The following is a 22,543-nucleotide window of genomic DNA, read 5'->3' as shown; positions in this document are numbered from 1 at the left end:
ATTGATTACTAGGTTAATTACAACATCTAATGAAGGTTTTGGCAGCTTCAGGTACAATCCTACGTACGAATCTAACCTATCTACTACTAAATTCTTAAACCCTACGCCTATATATGCCTACCACCTATTTTTAGTTACTGGACTGATATCACGTTTCTAGATTATACGGGCAACAAGTTGTACTATTACCCATATAAGGTAGAGTTGCCGGGCAATTGTGGTTGGTATTTGATTGGTCTGGAAACCACCAGTTTCCAGCGGGCAATATTAGTGGGTATCATCCTTCTTCCGGGTTTACATGTACACACCATGAAATGAGAGTTTCTCAAGGAGAGGTTTCGCGATGAAGGGCAAATTACCATACCTTAGCACGTAAAAAAAAAGAAAGAAAAGAGGACGATCGCTGAGACTGTGTGAGCGCGCCGAGTACCTGAATTGTGCATAGGGGTTGTGTGCAAGCATGTGGGGTGGGTGTAGTTCAGCGCAGTGGTAGCAGGGTTCGACCTGACGCCGATTGGATTTTGTTACGTGAAATCGGGAAGTTTGCATTGTAATTATTTAAGTTACTGCTCGAAGATGCCTGAAATGCCCGAAATGGGTAATAATAATACTATGGATTGTCTACTTTCGGGAGATACGACATTGATTGCCCTCGGTAGAATAGTACTACCCTCGTCTTAGACTCGGGCAATACAATTCTAGTTCGGGCAATAAATGTATCCCCCTCAAGGCCAGTCCATGTTATATTAATGCTTCATGACGTGGTTACCAAACTAGGCCACAATGTTGTGAGAAGCCAAATTAAATATGAAAATATGTCTCCATAACACAAGTTGTGATTAGTTAGAATAAGATAAGAATGAAATGTATACTTTCTGATACAGTTCAAATTTAAACCCAGCATAAATACTGTAATTATTATTATATTCCACATACTAAGAATCTTGCTGTAGAATTGGTCAAGAGCAAATCACGTGATAAAGCGTAGTTTGCCCGTCACGTCACCTGAGAATAAATGTTCGTTACACTCTATGACGATAGTCATTTTGTTTCGCTGATCTCTTAGTCCACACAGTCCTAACTTGTGATATAACTTGAAATTTTGAGTACGCGCGAAATAAAAGTGCGTTGCACTGCATGGTCTATCATTTGACCTGGGTCAAGTGATAGACCACAATGCAACGCACTTTTATTTCGGTGCCACACGCGGGGCGCAGAGCAAATTTGTTGTTTTGTCATCTACGCGCATACGTCTAAAGCAAACTACGTAGCCGAAGTCCCGAGGATACCCTAAGACAGCTAAAACGGTTTCAGATGTGGAATGAAATGGGAATATATAGGACCCTAGATGTGGAAAATAAAGCAAATAATCAATTTTTAGTTTCAGACAATGAGACAAACTATCACTTCCTCGGCGATCTGAATGTGTACGCTATCTTTCCGAAGCGCAGCTGAGGAAAGATAGCGTACACATCCAGATCGCCTCGGAAGTGATAGTTTGTCCCATCACCTTCACCAACGTTGATTATTTGCTTATTCCTTATTTTCACTAATTTTTGCATATTAGATTCAATCTTACAAATATTCATGATTGATATTGTAACGAATCGTATGACGTCGCTCTGACGTCTTTACGACCAGTTACAAGCATTAAGAATGGTAAAAATCATGTCATATCAATATATTTCTGAAAATTTATCTAACAACTGTAACATATTTGATTTTAACTTCATAAGTGTTTTGATGTCTTGTATCTACCTTCACTATTTTCCGAAATATAGATTCTCGTTTATGTTGATTAAAAAAAAATCATTCCATGCCATCATTCACACTCGAATATAAATTGAGTATGTCGTTATTGTCTGCTAGCTGCGTGATATTTCAAAACATCTTACAAAATAGTACAAAATAAACATTGGGACTATCATTGCGTCTAATTCCTATAAATTGAAATACAATTGAAATTATCATACACGATAATTGCATGCATATACTCGTCCTTTTTTTGTTGTTGAAAATTCATGATCGAAATAGAAACCAACAGAAGACAAGTTCCAACTAGCTTTTACTGGTATCAGATTTCCAGTTAGGTTAATGAGTTTAAATGTGTACAAACCATTCGTCGGCGACTGACCCTCAAGGAAGCCATGCATGATTTCTTGTTTCGATGTCGTACTTACACACACACAAAAGAATAGTGTATACCCATAGAAAGTGATGAGATAACGGAGATATGAAAGGACTTCACAGGATGTTCAAAAAAGTAGCAAACGTTATCTAAATACGATCTGATTTTGTTCCTTATTATTTCACACTGTAGTTTACAAATGCATATTTCATTTCTTCAGAATGGTCCAAAACGATGAGGAAGAGATAGGTCTAAAAAGGATCAGGAATTCTACCTTGTCGGTGTACCTTTCATGAATGCATGTACAAAAAGCGAAGAGATTTTCTGGAGAAAATAACGAACACATCTTGAACCTATACAAACGTTATGAGAGTTCACAGCCAAATTATTCATAAACAATCATTACAATCCAACTATACATAGGTACCAACAGCGTAAAAATATACGTAAACTATATAGTAGAATATTAATAGCCGGTAAACAGCGTAAAATAAGTTAAACAATGCAAGTCACTACCGTTTGTATTATACTTGCGCCAATGTAAAAAAAACAAACAAACAAACAAACAAACAAACAAACAAACAAACAAACCGCATTTGATACATGCAATATGATTTTGTTTCTTATCATTTCACACTGTGACAAATTATTCATAAACAATCATCACATTCCCACTATGTACCAACAGCACAAAAAAAAAAAAAAAGCGCGGTAAACTACTAGAATATTAAAAGCCGAACTTAATTCATGAAATCATCATGATCCCGCCGGGCGCCAACAACGTAAAATAAGTTGAATAATGCATATTACCTGTACTGTACTAGCGCCCATGTAAAAAAAAAAAGAAGAAGAAGAAATAACGCATTTGGTAAAATCTTATTCTGTTTTTTAGCACTTTATACTGTAGGACCGGTCCCCCTACTGTATTTCACAAACGGAAATGTTCATTCTTCTAAATGGCTCAATACACGAGGAAGTATAGGTATAGAAAAAAAATCACGAAATCAACTCTGCCCTGCACTTTTCAAGAACGCATGTACGACACATTGGAAGATATTTTCGAAAGAATAATGGAAATCACGTTTTGAAACCGTTGTCCTTTTTTCTTCTCTTCTTATTCGTATCAACTCATATATGATTTCTTTTTTTTATATTTCTACTTAATCTACTCTGATCCCATTTTTTCCTGTTTAAATTAACGCAAAGACCCCATGCTTATATTTGTTTTCTTCTTTGTTTTAGTGCGTATACGGTTATAAAGAGAAACCGGTTATTACGAGAAGATGTCGGCGGTCCCACAAACCTCGTTATAACGAGGTTTAGCTACACAATTTTTTGGATGTAAAAAAAGTATGAAAGCATAAATCAGATTCATTAAATTCAAGATGAATTGTAAAGTGAGGGTTCAGGTTTTGTTCTATTCCAGCCCTCTGTGCAAAACTCTAACTTTGCACAGGAGTCAATTGGTGTGTACTTTAAGGCAACACATAGTTCTGGTACACCTGCAAAATTGTAAAATTTCGCTCCAAAATGTACACATATGCCTAAGAATAATACTGTAATAACAAGACATTAGTGGGCAACGCCAAAAATGCTAAACATTAACTAAAAATGTACGCATCTCAGAACTCACCACTTCGGGGTCAGGCTAACTCGGACTCGGGGACAACTCGGCCTCACTTTGATGGCGGGGCCGAGTTGTCCCTGTTGATTGTACAGTGTTGTACTATGGGAGCGCTTCGTGTTCTGGCTGGTCTAATTTATGTGCCGAGTTGATATACAACACGCGCATCGAAGAACCTCTTTGGCGCGCCTACAAAATGAACGAGCGCCTATAGAATAATAAATTATGGCGATCACGAACTGCGTATAAATTATCTGAAATATGGCGGAGCTGTCCCTGAGACTGAGTTAACCTGAATCCTTCTGGAATAATTAACCAACTTTATTTTTTTTTTCTATCTAAAAAAACAACTCATCATCCCGGCAAATCGCACCAGCCAGATAAGTTTCTTCGTAGACTTTTTCGATACTGCAAGCAAATATGAAATGTTGCAAGACGGGTTCTCAGACCCTTATTAGAACTATGTTTTAAATTTAACACCCAGAAAATTGTCCTGGCTTGAATGGTTTATCATTTTATTTATGAGGAACTCCACTACCACAGCTAGTCTTTATTACCATAAGTTCCAATTAGCAATGCCAATGGCAATCCGTCATGAATTATTAATTAAGCAGTTATGTGCCTTGGAGCAACAGTCCAGAATCCTGCAGAGCTCTGAAAAGGTGGTATTTTTGTCCATTGTTCAGGGACATTGTAAACACACACTCCCATACACATTATTGGTTCCTGTGTAGAGTTCATGTTTTGTACAGAGGGTTAGAATTTGACCAAAATCTTGAATGTAACTTTAAAATCAATCATGGATTTCATGAAACTTATTAATGCTTTCACATTCAAATCACGTCCAATCAAATTTTACACTATTTGTCTATAACTCGTATCAATAATATTCACAAGGATATACTGTCCTTTTGACGTTTGTAATATTACCTAATAGTATGTATATTGTTTGGAAAAAAAAAACCGAATGAATAATTGAATGAATGAATGAATGAATGACTGACAGTGTTAGCTGATATAATTCGAATAATTATTGATCATTATTTTCTTAAAACACCTGTATAGTAGTTGTTGGATGGAAACAAAATACAATTTAATTGAAGTATAAAAATTAAAAGCATCAGAATTGTCAACCCTGCGTGTGCTTGTGACGGAAAAGAAGATGAAGTAATATGTAGAATTTGCTTTTGAATAAAAAAAAAATACCCATTCTATAGCTAACATAGTTGGTCCATCAAAGAAATGTAAAGCTAATCCTAAGAAATACTCTCAATTGCATTGTAAAACTGATATGTGGTTTATTGGTAACTGAATTGATATCATTGTAACAAAATCTTATATATTCATAAGGACTGAGGTTTAATCTGAAAATGACTTTAAGCATGTTTAGCTATAAAATGTATTGTATCAAATAAATATTTTAGTGTGTGTGTTGTTTACGTGCTATTGTTTTTCTCCTGATTCTTCCTTATTTATTTATTATCATTTTTATTTTTGCCGTAGGTAAACTATTATAACTTCGATTGTTGTACGGAGTATATCAACTTAATACATTTTAGTTATGTGTTTTCGAGGGGCTTTCGTTCTTACATAAGGCCATAGCAAAGGACGCTTGCGGTTTTGGAATAATAGACATTCGTATTCTTTCACACTGCACCTAAACATTGTTTGGGTATCGTGTTCGATTATCCTCCCCGACTGCGGATGGTTAGGCGGGGTAGTTTTGCATGGTGTGTGTCTCTTTGGGTGTATGGGGGTGGGGGGGGGGGAAGGGGTGGTGGGATGTAACATTCAGCATATTCGGGTCTTTCCCTTTGGAAGAAAAGGAAGTATTTGTTAATAATAATAGGATTACAAGAATGAATTGACACGACAAAAATGGCAAACGACATGCAACTTAGTTCATTTGTAGGGCGTTTGTATAAACTTCGATAATTATGGAATCTTTTGTTAACTCATTGGCTTTCTCGTGTTTAATTCGAATGATCGCTAATAAATCAGGGATTTAACGTCACTTGCGATTTGTTGAATAATGTTTTAACAGTTTAATAAATTTTCTACAGGCCTTGCAATAGAAAAGGGTTAAAGCTTAGACTACATCAATGAGTAAAAACGACAGACTGGTATGCAGATCTGCGCTTAGTGCATCCTACTCGAAGATCCATGATCTTTGTCATAATGGTTATAGAGAGAAAATGCTAGCATCCTGAGAGGATCCAGTGCCCTTTTGAAAAGCATATGTAGGCCATTCTCCGAAAAAGTGTGCATTACCGTAGTACAATTGACACAAATTGAACATCAATGATTTCTTTCATTTTTTATCAATTCAAAAACTTTAATCCCTTGGGAATACAAACAATCAATGGGTGATTTTGAAAGCTCTTTTTTTTTTCTAGAAACATTTCCAAAAGTAGAGTCATTTTTTTTTTGGCATTTTAAAACCAAATATCAGATACGTTACCAGAGGTAGTATCTGAGAAAAGTGTTGATTGTCTGCCTTTTTCTTGTTTTAGCATTAGCAGTGCTTATACAGCGTGGCCCAGAAAAAAAAACGAAACACTAAAAGATCTTTAATTTCACCAATATTGTTAAAAATAAGTTTATTATTTTGCATACTGTTGGAAAGGCCTTTTTCCAAAAGAATAACACCAAGTTCTTTAATTTGGTCAATACGTTATGATCTTGGGACCATTTTTGTCAACGCTTGCACTTTTCAAAATGTGAACATTTTGCATTTTCGGAGATATGCCGTAGAACCAGTAGCGTTCACAATGTGTGGAATGTGGGGCGGACGGTGTGATTGTGATTGTTATTGTCCGTTAGCATTGTGAATGAGACCACCTGTTGGGCTGATTGAGATGCTAAATCTAGCTTGAAAATAGCAATGTTTATTCAAAAGCATGATTGGCTGTGACGTGGTTCATGAGTGGTGTAGGATTAAAATCCGTACTAATTAAGTATACATTGATTAATACAGTGAGAACTGAGAATATTGCTGTGTCGGTTTATGAACGAATTAAAATCGGGTACTCAGTATCTCACCGGGCTTAAAACTTGTTCGGGACTGTACATTTTGCTATATACTTTGCAGAGATGTCCAGCTTGCCTACGACTCTGAGACATGTATTGTGAAATTACAGCGTCTCCGAGCAGTTAAAAGAAAATTTAAAGACACGATTTAAGAATGTTGGTGACCGATTTTTAAAAGTTCCCAATCTGAGCTGTCTGACCTAATTATGTTCAGAGGATGAAGACTACAAAGAAAAGCAATCACAATGAAGATCATAAATTAATCTAATCATAAACCGACATATCAATATTTTCAGTTCTCACTGCATTTAATTATCAGTGTACACAAAGTAAGGGCTTAATTCCTAAACCAATCATGAACACACGTCACTGCCGATATTGCCTTTGAAAAAGAACCTCCAACTAATCAACTTTCTTTACTTTCTGAACTTTCCAAACAGAGGGTTCAAACCAGACAGGTTGGAAGAACGCAGCACCCAATCCGGCTCTGTACGGTAAAGTTCAGTAGGGTTCGGTACGGTTAGCTTTTAAAATATCAGGTACGGTCCTTGACAAGCTGACAATTGGAACACACAGCGGTATTTTCTTAAAGGGAAAATCCAATCCAAATAATCTTTAGATGTTAGTCTGATTAGAAAGAGTATAATATTACGAGTTCGACGGTAAAATTTTGATAGAAATCGGGTGAAAAATAAGGAAGTTATGACATTTTGAATTTTCACTAATTTTTGAGGAAACAATTCTTAAACGGTAAATATGAATATGCAAATGACAAAGTGAGCATGTCATCCCTCAAAACTTGCCATATAGTTTGTACATAAAGTGTTGAAATTTCCAGTTTTTCATTCAAACGCAATTATGCCCGACGAGCAATTCCTGATATATCTAACTAAGTGTGTGTGCGTGTGTGTGTGTGTGTGTGTGTGTGTCAAGCGCCATAACAGGCTGCTGACCTCTCTCCTCTCACACTTCTTTATCTGCTGCTTTGGGTCAACCTCTTCAGTTCATTTTGTTACCAAACTTTGTGATATACTGCACTGACCTTCCTGGACAAATTTCATTGGAAATTGTGACCTGGTTGTGCTACATTTTGTGAAACTGACTTTGATCTTGGCCTTCTTGGGACTCTACTTGAAGTGGGAATCCATTCCCCACACACAACCCCTGCCTAGTCAACTGTGCAAAGGCAGCCTACAGAGACACCAACTTGACAATGGAAGCCCTGAATGGACAATGGCTTCTATCCACGTTCTCCTGTTAATCCTTTGTCTCCTATTCATCAGTGATAGGCAGGCATGCCATGACTGCCTTGTCCATAGCTCTGCTGAATTCCACCATCATGCTGTCACTGGGAGGAAATATGTTGGCCGGAGAATACCTTACTAAAGACAGGCAGACTGCACATTTCAGGTTGAACTATTGCTTTGTGGCGATATTCAACCAAATCCGGGTCCATCTTCAAATGCTGATCATGTCAACACATGCAATCCCCACCATAACATTTTTTCAACCAGGTAAAGGTTTCGAGAACAGACTTCGGTATGACAGGAGATCACTGCTTGAACTGAACAATTCCCATCACCGGGTAGACAGGCTTGTCTGGAAAACAATCAACGAGCTCGGTATATCCTCAAAGCCTCGCACCAGAAGGGGGTGTATAGGGGTGGAAAACCTCGTAAAGTGAAGCCAACCCCACAAGTTGTTATTAACTGTTGTGGTGCACAATCAAACTTTGCACTATGGAACGCAAGATCAATTAAGCCCAAGATTTCAATGTTTTGTGATTTTATTATCGATGATCATATCGACATTTTAGCCCTAACAGAAACCTGGCTTTCAGGTGATGATCGGGATAATCCATCTCTGGCTGATTTGACATCTACTCTCCCAAATTACCAATGGCAAAAGGGTCGCCAAGGAGGTGGTGTTGGTGTGTGTATTAGGAAAGGTTTCAAAGTCCGTGTATATCCGTGTGAGCCGTGCTCTTCTTTCGAACATTTGGACCTACTGCTCACAGCTCATCAGCATCTGCCTCTAAGACTAGTCGTAATTTATCGCCCACAGCGTGCATGCACTGGGGGACTGACCGACTCCATTTTCATCGATGAATTTTCTTCATTTTTGGAACAAGTAGTGACATTCAAACACCATGTCTTAATTGTGGGGGACTTCAACTTTCACGTTGATGATTCAACTGATCGAACTGCTGCCAGATTCATTGACCTCATCACTTCTTTTAACTTCAAGTAGCATGTGAATGTTCCTACACACAGGGATGGACATACACTGGATCTCATATTATCTCGTGTAATAATAGTAGACATTTATAGAGCGCCTTTTCCACTGGATGCAAAGCGCTATGGCATGTCATCCCTGGTCGCCATAGGAGATAAAATATATACAAAATACCAGGCAGTGACAGTATAAGTCCAGTGCACATATAGGGACATCAAAATAGATAAGTCTTCAAGTTTTGTTTGGAATGATCAAGTGTGGGTGAAGATTTGAGAAGAGGAGGGAGCTTATTCCACAGCCTCTGATCAGTTTTTGAGTGAGATCATCACTACTCATTATCTACCTTCTGACCATTCAGCGGTGAAATGTTCCCTACGAATCGGTCTGCCTGAACCTATAAAGGAGATTAAGATGAGGAAACTACAGGAAATCAACATGGAATCTCTTCGTTGAGACATCATGCAGTCCGACTTACTTCTATCACCTTCTACTGGTGTAGACACCCTTCTAACTCAGTATGAAACTGTTCTTAGCAGTCTTCTGGATAAACATGCACGGCTGGTAACTCATACTATCAGATGTCGACCCAACTCACCATGGTACAACGATGAGCTCCATCAAGTGAAAAAAGAGCTCCGCAGACTTGAACGAACTACATTCTCACGATCTGGTAGGTGCCTGGAGGTACATCGGCAAGCATTTGAAAGCAAACGTCATCAGTACAAGAAAGCATTAGCATCCCGATTTCCCTGATCAAAGGCAGCTTAACTGTTCTTTCTCCAACTTCAGACCTGTCACCGAGCTAGAAATCACAAGGATGATAAGGAAATCACCCTCAACGTGCAGCCTTGATGCCGTTCCCACCAGTGTTCTGAAGCAATGTCTTGTAGAGCTTGTTCCGACCTTGACTCTTCTCATCAACCAATCCTTTCAATCAGGTTATTTTCCAGGAGGATTGAAGCACTCAAATATCTCTCCTATCATTAAGAACCCCAAACTAGATAAGGATGATCTCAAGAACTATCGTCCGATTGCCAACCTCAAGTTTGTGGCCAAGACGGTCGAGAGAGCGGCTGTATCACAAGTCCAGAAGTACGCGTCTGAGCATCATCTCCAAGCAACGACACAGTCTGCGTATCGTCCTTTCCACAGCTGTGAGACAGCACTCCTGCGTGTGTCAAACGATATTCTTATGTCTCTAGATAAGGGCCAGGAGGTATTCAATAGTGTTTTTTCTCGACTATTCATCCGCGTTTGACACTATTGGTCATGATGCCATCCGGCGGAGACTGCCTCAGTGGTTTGGTATCCGAGGTTGTGTACTTGAATGGTTTCGGTCATATCTTACATCTCGCACACAGTCTGTCGTCATCGATAGGATCCAGTCATCACCCCACACACCAACCTGTGGGGTCTCACAAGGATCAGTTATTGGACCTTTGATTTTCACAATGTACACTGCTCCTTTGGAAAATGTAATTGAAGCACACTGTTTCTCTAAAATGTTCTATGCAGACGATACACAATATGTATCTTTCACTGCATCAGACATGTCAGAACTACTACCCAGAGTAACAAACTGTATTAGAGCAGTTAAAGAGTGGTCACGGTTGAATGGTCTCATGTTGAATAGTACGAAAACAGAAGTTCTTCATATGACGTCCAGATTTCGTTCTCATACGTGTAGTTCCTTTTCACCCATTGATATTGATGGCTCACAGGTTCTCCCTGTAAAAATGGCTAAGAATCTTGCTGTCGTGTTTGATAATCACTTTACGTTGCATGAGTATGTTACTTCTACATGCAGGTCAGCCTCATATGCTTTGTGTAAGATCAACAAAATTCGACCGTATATTGACAAAGGAACCACTGAAAGATTAGTTCATGCATTTGTTATGTGCTACATTGATTACTGCAACAGTCTATTGTATGGCTTACCAGACAACCAACTCCAGAAACTACAAGTTATCCAGAATGCTGCTGCAAGGCTAGTGACAAAGACCAAGAAATATGAGTCAATATCGCCCATCGTACGTGCCTTGCATTGGCTTCCTGTGAGATCACGTATTGAATTTAAGATCTTACTGCTTGTTTATCAATGTTTCCACAAAACTGCTCCTTCTTACCTTTCAGATCTCCTTGTAAAATATGAACCTATGAGAGTTCTTAGATCATCACGGGAGGATCTATATGTAATATCCTCCATTTCAACAAACTACTATGGCAAACGTAGTTTTAGGCATGCCGCCCCAGAACTGTGGAACAGCATCCCAAGTGATATAAAACATGCGAGTTCCATCAATAAATTTAAAACGGTTTTAAAAACGTATCTGTTCAGAAAGTAACATAGTGATTGTGGATGATGATTTATGCAGCATTCTACTGTTTCTGTAAAATTTTATCCTTTTTGTATGTTTCTTTGTCTCCCTCCAAACCGCATACTGGCATAGAGACCTTGCCAATGGTGTTATGCGCTATACAAGAACGGTGATAATAATAATAATAATAATAATAATAATAATAATAATAACCACAAAGAACACTATGTTTCAGACCTCAACGACAGAAACATTGAATTTTCGTCTTTTTTTTTTTTACAGGATCAATGGCAAATTGTGAGGTTATGACATGGTCAGCTCACTCATTTGCATTTTCATATCCATAATAAAAGAACTGTTTTGCAGAATTCAGCAAAACTCCAAAATTTCATTACGTTCATCCGAATCCGAATTTTTCAGTCAATTCTTACTGTTGAACTTGTAAGATTTTACTCTTTTTATGAGACTAACTTTTTTTTTTGGACTGAGATTTCTCTTTAAGAGCTCAGTATGGTCCTTGTAAGCTGAAAACGTACACCGGTATTTTCTTAAAATCATTTACCTCGGAAAATAGATATTCAAGTACACAATTTACCGCCTTAACAAGATATAACATAAATACGTTTTCTACTGAAATCTGTTCTTTTTTATGTTTTACAATATATTTCTGCTAGTCAAGGTTCCATATAGCAACTTGTAATCTGAATTACAGTTCTGAAATGTATGCTGTACAGTATGTACAGTATATATTATTAACTTTACAGTCTGTATTTTCAAAGCAAATTTTCTGCCGATTCTGCTGCCGTGAACATTGCTGCAATTTTAATCTTTTTTTTACAATGTGGATATCACAGTTCATTTCACCAAAAAAATATTTCATCATGGAAAAACTGTATTAATGTTTTCTTTTGAACCTGTGTTTTCTGTCGTGTATTGATCCAGATGTTCTCCACAAGGAAGTTCCGACGACAAAAAAGTCGCCCAAACCGAACAAGTTTATTTTAGCACGGTAAGATCTCATCCATTGAGTTTTGAATGATAACACTGCAGCACTTCTTCCTCACCAGTGCCCCCCAGAAAAAAAGTTACTAGAAAAACAAATAAGCTGATATGAGAGTCTGCGTGGAAATAATGATATTAGTGAACGGAGACGATTTCCTACCTGTAAAAGTTATCCATGGACCCATACATGACGTATTAGAAACGAAGGTCTTTCTTTGATCTCATCATCACCGCCGCCACCTGATTATGTGCATCTTAATGAGTACATTCGGATGTTTGGACAATGACGATTTTGCAATTGTGCATGGCACTGACAAAAGAAACGTTTCCCTCATTGCAGTCTTATTTTGCAGGTTTATTTTGAAAACGAGCGAAGCGCCAAACCACCTGAGAAAAAGAAAGGTCATTTGTACCAATGTGTACATGAGCTAATTACGAACTGGCTTATTCACTGAGCAAGAACCTACCTAGAGGTGACGAGAGAGAGAGAGAGAGAGAAAGGCATGGTTTATTATTGTTCACATCCTAATTTGTAATGGGTGCATTTTGCATTCCATACAGGATATCAAATCTATAGTTCTACACATGGGATAATACATCGAGGATCATGATATCATTTTGAAATGGAGTTTTAATTAGGCTACCTCCATCTGTGGGACATCTGTGTAAAGGCTACGGCATACACACACACACACACACACACACACAGCCATATATATATATATATATATATATATGAAGTATATCATTCGTCATGCACTAACATTACATGAAATAGAAGTAGTATACGTAACTTAAAAGAGTTGAGTGAACATTCAAATAGTACATAAGTGCCTTATAATACCACTGTGCCTTATTACGTCACCTGTTCTGGTCATTTTCAAAGGGATAACATCACTTCGGGAATGACTCGTGAGAAGACTATCCAGATATTCATAAGTGGAATCCCGCCAAAGACAATGGGGAAATCCTCGTCCAAAGCTAGCATGGCCCGGAGCAAGCAAACCCGGACTGTCCCGCTGGTGGATTCGTGCTCAATCGTCGGGAATAGCGGCATTCTGCTGGAAAGCAATTGCGGTGACGTAATCGACAGAGCGGATTTAGTCCTGCGAATGAACCTCGCACCCGCGGGAGGGGAGTTTGCTCGTGACGTCGGATCGAAGACTAATCTAACTACGATAAACTTTGAGCAGAGCAATACGCTGTGGCTTTGCGCCCAGGATGTGTACGCCAAGAAGCCACTTAAAAAAATACCGAAAAAATGCCAAAGTTTTATGAAACTCATACTGCGTGTTAATAACACTGTCGTATGGTATTTCAAAGGTGAATCGAAGATTAATTACCTTGCCAGGAAAAAACTGGAGTTTTACAGGAAATATTACAACCTGCAAGTTCTCTTTGCTTTCAGTCCTGAAAGTCCATTCCCACCAGCACACAAGTACGTAGCATTTGTTCACTTTTTGGTGGGTTCTTTGTGACATTTCGAAATATATATGGTTGTGATTATCAAGCTCTATGATATTGGCCGAATGCTAAAAGGGCACTAACAGTGTACAAAGTCTTTAGTGTTCAGGGCCTTTTGGCATAAGACCGACGAAAATGCAATGGCCCGAATTCTCGAACGTGATACAATCTTTGTCCATGGTTTAAACCATGGACAAAGACCGTAGTTTGTATGGGGCGCCAATTATCGCATGGCCTATTTCGTTACGAAATCAGTTTTAACGTCGACGAAATGTTAACATTTCTTAACGAAATGATAATAATTATAATGATGATAATAATGATGATAATGATAATAATGATAATGATGATAATAATAATAATAATAATGATAATAATAATAGTAATAATAATAATGATAATAATGATAATGATGATAATAATATATGTTTTTCCCATTCATTTTCAAACTTTTTTCATTCAATTTCACAAATTTTTACTTCAATTTCGTCGCGGAATCCTACTTTCAAATTCGTCTTTCGCCGTTCATTTTCAAATAAAGTCCATTCAATTTAGTGATTTGGCATACATTTTCGTCATTTACAGTTCAAATTCATCAGTCTCACCCGCAGCACTCAAAACAGCAGGATCGATTTCGTCTTTTGTCAATCATTTGTAGATTTTTCGTTAAATTTTCATTCATATTCGTCTCATATCTCTACTCGGTGTAACTTTCCAGTCATGCATGTATTTTTTTTTCCTGTAAACGTACACATTTTACATTCAGGAGTTTATATACACCTAAGTACCCACCCCCCCCCCACACACACACACGCAGAACCACAGATACAGATACACACACACAAGTAATCCGAGTACACACGGATACAAACATACATGTACGTATACCGTCTCGCAAACGAAAACACTGACAAATGATTTCTAGGCAAACATGATTAAGGACAAAATTTAAGTGTAAAATTATCGCCTGTTTAATATCAAAGAATGGATAACATAATTATGTTTGCTGCTTTCCAGGGTACAAAATTTAATCTTTACTTCATGCATTATGATGCGAAAACCTGAACATTACGAGTTAAAATTCAAAATGTGACACTGACATACTGTCCTGGGTTATGACTTTTGACTGTCGTTTATCCTTCAATCATTTTCGTTGACAGTCTTGTTTTTTGTGTATTGTTAAAGCAAATGGTTAGGGAATAATGTGTAACGATACAGTTTACGAGAGAAACTAAAAATATGTCGGCTTAAAGTTGGTTTACCATCAAAATAAAGAATCGACAACATCTGACTAATTTGAATGAAAAATTCATAAAATTGTGTGAACAAAGACGAATTTGATCTTCACATTCTGCGATCCGTCAGCGGGAGGGACGAATTTGAATGAAAATTGACGATTGTGAATGCTATGTCTTCGAAAATGTTTGACGAAAAACGAATTACAATGACAATTGACAAAATTGAAGTTAGGATTTGCGTTCCACCTGCTTCTCGGGACGAAATTGAATAATAAATCTTTGAACTTGAATGACAAAAGTGCGAAAATGGATGGGAAAACCTATACTATTAACAAAAACAGTCTAAAATGATAATAAATACTAATGCGGGTATTAATAATAACACGGCGTTTGAGGGTTAGCATAGCCAAGGCGAGTACAAGTAAAGATTTCAAGGTGATCGCCTACACCTCTTTACATAACTTAAACTATATTCGTTTAATACGACATCGACGAACTCGACACTACGTAAATCATTAAGGTCCGTGACGTATGGTCGAGCTCGCTGGCGTTATTTGCCCAATGTCTACACCAGTCCTCTTGAGCCGTATAGCTTGTGGGCCTATTTTTCATTTTTTTTTTCTTATGCATAAAAAAAATGTGTGATGTATGATGTATAAGATTATAAGAAAAGCAAACAAACAAAGAAAGAAACGGACGGGCGGTTTCTGGCGTTTTAAGGAGTAATGAGCCTGGCGTTTCAGTGACAAATGGAGTAAGAAAATCTTTTCCTTGGTCACAAAAACACAGTAGTATTCATAAATACACCCTTTCTTTTTTCTCTCCCCATTTCTCTCTTCTTCTTCTTCTTTTTTTTTGCTACCAATATAACAAAGTACTAGATATTAGGCAATAACAGCATTGACAATATTACTGGTAATTGTAACAGTGCTAATAATCACGACTTACCTTTTTATTCTTCTCACTGTCGTGGTTATTCTCTAACATAGATGGCTTGGAGTCAGCCTTGCAACGACTGGCGCGGCAGTCTACCTTGCAGCTAACACATTTTGCCGACGAATAACGATGTTCGGATTCTATCCGCGCTACGTCGATCCCAGAAATCGAACACTTTAGTCAGCAAAAGTCTTATACAAGGAATAATATTCTAGTACACCGTATTGAACTTTGCAAGACAATCCTAAAATTATGATCAAAGATGCATTACCATGCCACAGAAATAATGTGTTTTCCCTCATGCTTTTTGAAATTGTAAAGAGCTCTCATAATAGGATTGAATTCAATTTGATTGAATTTCATTTTTTGGTTCGTGCTTTTTTTTTCGTGAACAATCATTTACAACGAAAATTTATTAATGGATTATGATGAAAATAAAGACATCATTCGATTTCGTGATACAAAATCATGATGATAATCATCATACAGTCTTGTCAATTCTGATGAACAATATTAATTGTATCAGTTCAGTTCAGTTCAGTTCAGTTAAGTTCAGTTTATTCAAACCAAATCAAACATAACAAAAGTACAAGACATAACTGCAAAAATTCAGAATGATAGGTTTGGGACCCCAGTGAAGCACAGCTTGTGGTCGGGGCGCTTTTACACAATACACTACAGTATATGGCAAGGTGTAACATATTTACATGGTTATACAAATTATACAACATAATAAATGCAGGCAAGTACACGTATACCACCTCCCCATACACAACACAACACACACACACACACTCACACATACTCACGCATACACACATGCATGCACACTTCACACATGGCTACCTCATCTCATTTTCTACATTCATGTACCTATTTCAATCCGTCGAAAAGATGTCTTTTACACAAGATTTTGAATCGAGACAGTGCAGTGGAATTAATTATATTACGGGGCAACTTATTCCACTCTTTAACAAAGACTATTCTGAATGAATTTAAGGTAGTTTGTGTTCTTACATATGGCTGATGGATGAGGTTACTCTGGCGAGTATTATAACGATGGATTGAAGAATTTTCCACGAACACATCAGACAAATATGTTTTTTGAGGAGATCGACATTTAAACATAAATATTAAGCATTGAAGAGAAACCATTTCATCAAACGGCAAAATATGTAGCTGCAAAAACAAAGGAGTACTAGGTGATCTATAGTTTGAATTTGTTAAATACCTGACAACTTTCTTTTGAAGAACATACAACTTGTGTACATGAGTCCTAAATGTGTGTCCCCAAGCAATATTGCAATAGATCAAATGAGGCATAACAATTGCATTGTATAAAGTAACTAGGGTATACTGGGGAAGGAAGAAACGAAGCTTACCTGTGCACCAACACTGCGAGACACTTTAGTACATACGCTATTGTTGTTCTTTCAAAGATAAAAATTCATTACTGTAACCCCAAGGAATTGCACATGTTGACTGCGGTTGATCTGATGACCACCAACATCTAAGGGAATAACATATTCAGGGATTTTCTTCCCTCTGGATCTAAATAATACACATTTAGTTTTACCAGTATTTAATAACAGTTTGTTACAGCAAAACCATGCAAAGAGTTTACAAATTGAAGGGGTCGTATAGTGCTAACCCACACTTTTGTCAAAATTGAGATACATGCATTTTCATAATCTTATCCTTCACTCTAACCTCTGTGAAAATATCACATTTGAATTCAACCAATAAGATGGTAATAAATACATGCATTCATGTTTTATTAATGTAAAATGTATGGACTTTCCAAACATTCAACAGCGATTATCTCAAAATGACTATTGTGTGGTTTAGCACTATATTGCACCGACCCCTTCAATTGTACTTTCTATCAAGGAGTGTTTGATGGGTTTGCAGGTGTTGGCACAAAATTATGCAAAGCTTGAAAACGTGACAACCCTGGAAGAAATCTAAAATCTGAATTATAAAAATCATGACGAATAAAGTGTTAAACTATTCCTGCAATTACCTCTGACTGGATACCATTTATTGGAATATTATACTCAGAAATAAATATTTACTAAACCCTTTTATTTTGCTGAAAAGCTGTCAGGGACATCACGTTCTTGTATACTAATACAGGAACGCTGCTCGTACGAGAAGTCTTTCAAATTGTGTCTAAAGATTGGTGAATAGTCACAGCTGAATCTGCATTAAAGAAGAAGAACAAAGAAGAAAGAGCAAATGAGTTCTTGTGTTTTCTGTAAGAAGTGAGGGAGTTCTTGACATGGGTAGAATTCATGTAAAAAAGAGATTGAAACCCGAATATTCATATGAATCGAGTGAATGCAACCATATCAGTAAAAGACATTAGTGAATGTTTGAGGCAATTCGGACAATCTGTTCATAGGTTATAATTTGTTTAATCCCTTTGTTTATTCATTTATTTATTCATTTATTTATTCATTTATCTATTTATTTATTTATTTATTTATTTTTGGTGCCGACATCGCTGACTGAGAAGACTACCTTACAGAATCATGATATGTTACTTGATTATCGAAAACGGTATAAAGAAAATACCAAAAAGAAAAATTCAACAATATTTCATTTTTCATTTAAAGTACGCATTCCCTTGTTTTCAACTTGTTACTGACATAATCTTGAAGATAACGGCATGAGGGAACCCTAACTTTCCGCTCACGGACAATACATGTGGGATTCCATTTTTTCAGTTTATGGAAGTATTACTATAGCTGACTTTATTCAGGAGTGGTACACAGGTTTGCAATATGCTTACAACTGACAATAGATATACCATTCGCAGATTAGGCCGCGACCTGATACACATGACTTCTGCTCTCTTCTAATTCACTGCCTGGACTCGTCTGTTTCAGCAATGAAATTACTCAGCTAGTTTATACGCTATGCCTAGTTTGACGTTGATGGCGTATGAAGAATACGTTCAACAGCGCCGTACGGCACTGCCGTTCAATGCCCCTCCCCCATACCCCCACCCCTTCCTCTTCCCGCATGTCAGTGTTGATCACTGGCCCGACTTGGACTATGCTGTCTGTGCCAGTTTGGTTCTTTTCTCTTCTCTCTCCCTCTCTTTTCTTTGGGGTTTTCCCCCTTTTTATGTCTTTGTTAGCGAATCAAAGGGTATATAGGGGTCATTGCGGCTTACGAGGATACGGAGTGAAATATCGGCTGGAATCTTGTTTGGGTTATCCTCTTCGCTCACGATTGTCAGTGCTTACAGCACGGAGCCTTTGGAAAAAAAAAACAAACAAACTCGCACACAGAACCCCCCACAGACAATGCACTAACCAACGTTGATTCGCACAAAAGTTGGAAGTCTCGGGAGGGAAGTGCAGAGTGAAAAATGCCGTACGCAAAGATGGTTGGCCGCGGGTACGTCCATGGGTTCCTTGCCCTGTGTTTGTTCTCGGTGATCACGATCGTAAGCTTTTTGACATCAGCAACCGTCGACTTAAGGAGGATGGGAAGATATTATGATCTCGGGCATGGTAAGTCGAAGATTGAATGCGGGTTATGTAGGAGTTACACCTGTTCCGAAAATGATCGAATTCGCTCCAAATCGTGCAAACATCGGCCTCATTCGTGAGGCTGTGTATGACTGCCGGTGGAGTATCTCAGGCTCCAGCAGGGCAACTTGTCGTGAGCGGTAGCAAAATCTTCGTGTAGTTATTCAGAACACTTTCTTCTGGCACATCTTCACCCAGTCCAATGTGTTTGATAATTAAAATATTTTCAAAAGAATTTTGGTGGGAAATTGAAGTAATACAACATACGCAACATTGTACCCTAATTCATCGCGAAAAATATGCCGTTTCCAGATGGCAAGGCAGTGTCCAATACATTCAAAATATATGCCTTGCATTTGTTCCTCCCGAAACCAATTGATGTGTCAAAAATGAGTATTGCTCAAAAACTGAGAAGTAGATCGACCCAGAAGTGAACTTATCAGTTTTCCCGCAAAACACATTGAAAATTACAACATTTCATACTGAACCCTTGGTGTAGATTTCCATAATAGGCATATGCTAACCTTTTATCTTCACGTCATTGGCGTGCTACGCCAATATACCAATGTATAATTATATTTTGTTTCATTCAATTCACTTATCAGTTTCTGTCTATAAACTTGCTAAAATGTACACACTCGTCCAAGACTTTATTGCTAGGTGCGCACGCAAATGCTTTTTACCCGCAACTTAAGTCCCTGTCACACCTTTTCGGGCAAGCTACGCGGGCTTGCTGCGTGTGGGGATTTTTCCGGCATACTGTACAATTTCTGAGGGTGGACAACGATTTGGGCGAGGTTTGCATGTGTCTTACTTGATGGACGCGTGCACATAAGTTCTACATGCGGGTATTCTGTGTGGCCTGATGCATGCCATGCTTGGGGGCAGGACAAAAGGAATTCCTCTAAAGGAATATTTGTTTTGCAGAGGTTCCAGAGAATGTCGTATATAATCCTGGCCGCAGCCAACTCTCAACTAACCAGCAGAAAGGCAGTAACTGACCCTCAACATACAAGCGGGTTAACTGCCTGTGCCTCCAAATGCTGATCTGCGTGGACCTCTGTTGGCAATCCCTGCGAGTCACCCGGAAAAGTATTGAGCATGCTTAAAACTTGGCTGCGGGTAAATCGGACTTGCGTTGGCAAGTACACTTTACTGGCGACTAAGTGCTAGGTACTATCACTGTGCAAGCCATCTGCGGGGTACTCCGGGTAGTTACTCCCCGCAAGTCACAAGCAAGGTGTGTCCGGAAAGGTGTGATGGGTCCTTGAGCATGCTCAATCTTGTTCCGAGTGAATCGCGGGAAATACCCGCAGACGTCCACGCCGTACACCAGTAGAAGGGTCGTAGCTGTAGCATCTCACAGGCAACTCTCACTCAACTAGACCGTAATTAGAACATGAGTAGACCGTAAGTAGCATACGTCCAGCAGATAAGACGCACGCGAAACTCGCCCAAATTCTTATCCGCCGCTGAAATTACCCTGCGTGCTGGAAAATCCATACACGCAACAAGCCCGCGTAGTTTGCCCGGGAAGGTGTAACAGGGCCTTTTCGCCCTGAATACGTGTTCGATTATTAGTTTGGGCATTTTAAGAATTTTATTAGAATAAAAGTTTTTGTTGTTGTAAATTTTGCATTTTGATATATTTTTATGGAATACTATGTGAAAATTTCAGCTCCTTTATCACATTCCTCCGGCTTCAATAATTGTTTCTCCAGACTTTTTTTTCTACCCCATATATCAGTGAGTTCATTTTTCTGTCATGGATCTCAAGAGCAAGAATCTTTTCTCTCAGTTCAGTTTCAATTTTAGCATTCTCTTTTTTCATTTCCGGCAATGATTCATTCTCTATTTATCGGCAGCAGCCACCTATAGATCCGTTAATGATGCACGCATGTCAGATAATTCACTTCTCATTGCAACTATATTGGTATTGAATGAGTCAAGTTTGTCAATGATTCTGTTAGTTGTTTCATGGAAAACAGCTCGACTTACCCACTCAATTGGGAGTGACGCCATATTTGAATTCGCTGTGCCGTCCACAGAATGTACGGGGCTATCGTCCATGGAATGTATAGGCCTGTTGTCCGTGGAGCAACGGCGTAAATCCGTACTGAGGAGTTGGGGGGGGGGGGAATGATTGGCGATAGTCACCATCACCACGATTACAAGCCCATAACCGGACCGGCGCAGACCTGGGGGGGGGGGGGGGGGGAGAGAAGCTTGCCCCACCCCCCCCCCCCACCACACACACACTTTACAGGGATCAAATGTCCCACTCTTTTCCATGCAAGTGGGAGGGAAGTGGGAGGGAAGTGGCAGCAAAAATATGAAGACTTTTTGTTCTTGTTTTTGTTTGTTTTTGTTTGTTTTTTCTTGTCAGCCGATTTTCGGCGGAAAATCAGACCTTAAAAGTATGAACACTTTTATGTTGTTGTTTCTCTTGTCTTTTGATGTTCTTTCTTCTTGACTTACAGGCAATTTTTACACCCCCCCCTTTCAAAAACGTAGCGCAACCCTGAATAATGCCCAAATAAATTCAATAAAATGCTAATAAGGATATCCATTTCTTGAATAACGTAGTAGATATTTTCCTGTAGCTAGTAATTGTATTCTTCAATTTTCTTGATTTAAGTCAGTAAAGCAATCTTCCTAGGGGCATCGTTCCGTTTTAATGATGGGGGGTAGGGGAGGGACTTTGGAGTTTGAATATCTGTGCGAGGGAGCGGAGCGACCTAGCGGGGGAGGATGTGGGAGGTGGGAGGGGGGCATTTTCAGACCTGAAATTCAGCGATCTGGTGCACACTTTTGGTGAAATTTGGGATTTTTTCCTATCAAAAAACAAGTAAGAAAAAGAAATATTCATAGATAATTGAATGACTACATCGTGGTATTTCAGCTCTTGCTCCGCCTGTGCGACATCACTGTGAAGGCCTACTAAATAGTGGGGCCTATCACCGGCGTAGCCAGGATTTGATCTTAGGGGAAGCGGTTAGATGCGAGGGAGCGATGCGAGCGAGGGG

The 22,543-nt window shown here is 38.5% G+C and overlaps 1 protein-coding gene across 1 annotated transcript; it reads left to right on the top strand.

Annotated features, from left to right (window-relative positions):
• The first annotated feature begins 9,834 nt into the window (after positions 1 to 9,834).
• LOC140246735 (uncharacterized) lies at positions 9,835 to 16,155 on the top strand. Its single transcript, XM_072326073.1, has 4 exons — positions 9,835 to 10,171; positions 12,278 to 12,344; positions 13,224 to 13,775; positions 16,029 to 16,155. The coding sequence occupies exons 1-4, from the start codon at positions 9,835 to 9,837 to the stop codon at positions 16,153 to 16,155; spliced, it is 1,083 nt and encodes a 360-aa protein (XP_072182174.1).
• Positions 16,156 to 22,543: the final 6,388 nt, after the last annotated feature.

Source organism: Diadema setosum, chromosome 3 (assembly GCF_964275005.1).
Source record: "Diadema setosum chromosome 3, eeDiaSeto1, whole genome shotgun sequence".
NCBI lineage: Eukaryota > Metazoa > Echinodermata > Echinoidea > Diadematoida > Diadematidae > Diadema > Diadema setosum.
This window is presented reverse-complemented; position numbering and strand designations above follow the sequence as displayed.

Excerpts from the sequence above, each read along its gene's own strand:
- LOC140246735 (XM_072326073.1), top strand. The coding sequence starts at position 9,835 with ATGATAAGGAAATCACCCTCAACGTGCAGCCTTGATGCCGTTCCCACC. Across the intron at positions 10,172-12,277 it reads GTATCGTCCTTTCCACAGCT|ATGTTCTCCACAAGGAAGTT; the intron begins GTGAGACAGCAC and ends GTATTGATCCAG. Across the intron at positions 12,345-13,223 it reads AACAAGTTTATTTTAGCACG|GGATAACATCACTTCGGGAA; the intron begins GTAAGATCTCAT and ends TCATTTTCAAAG.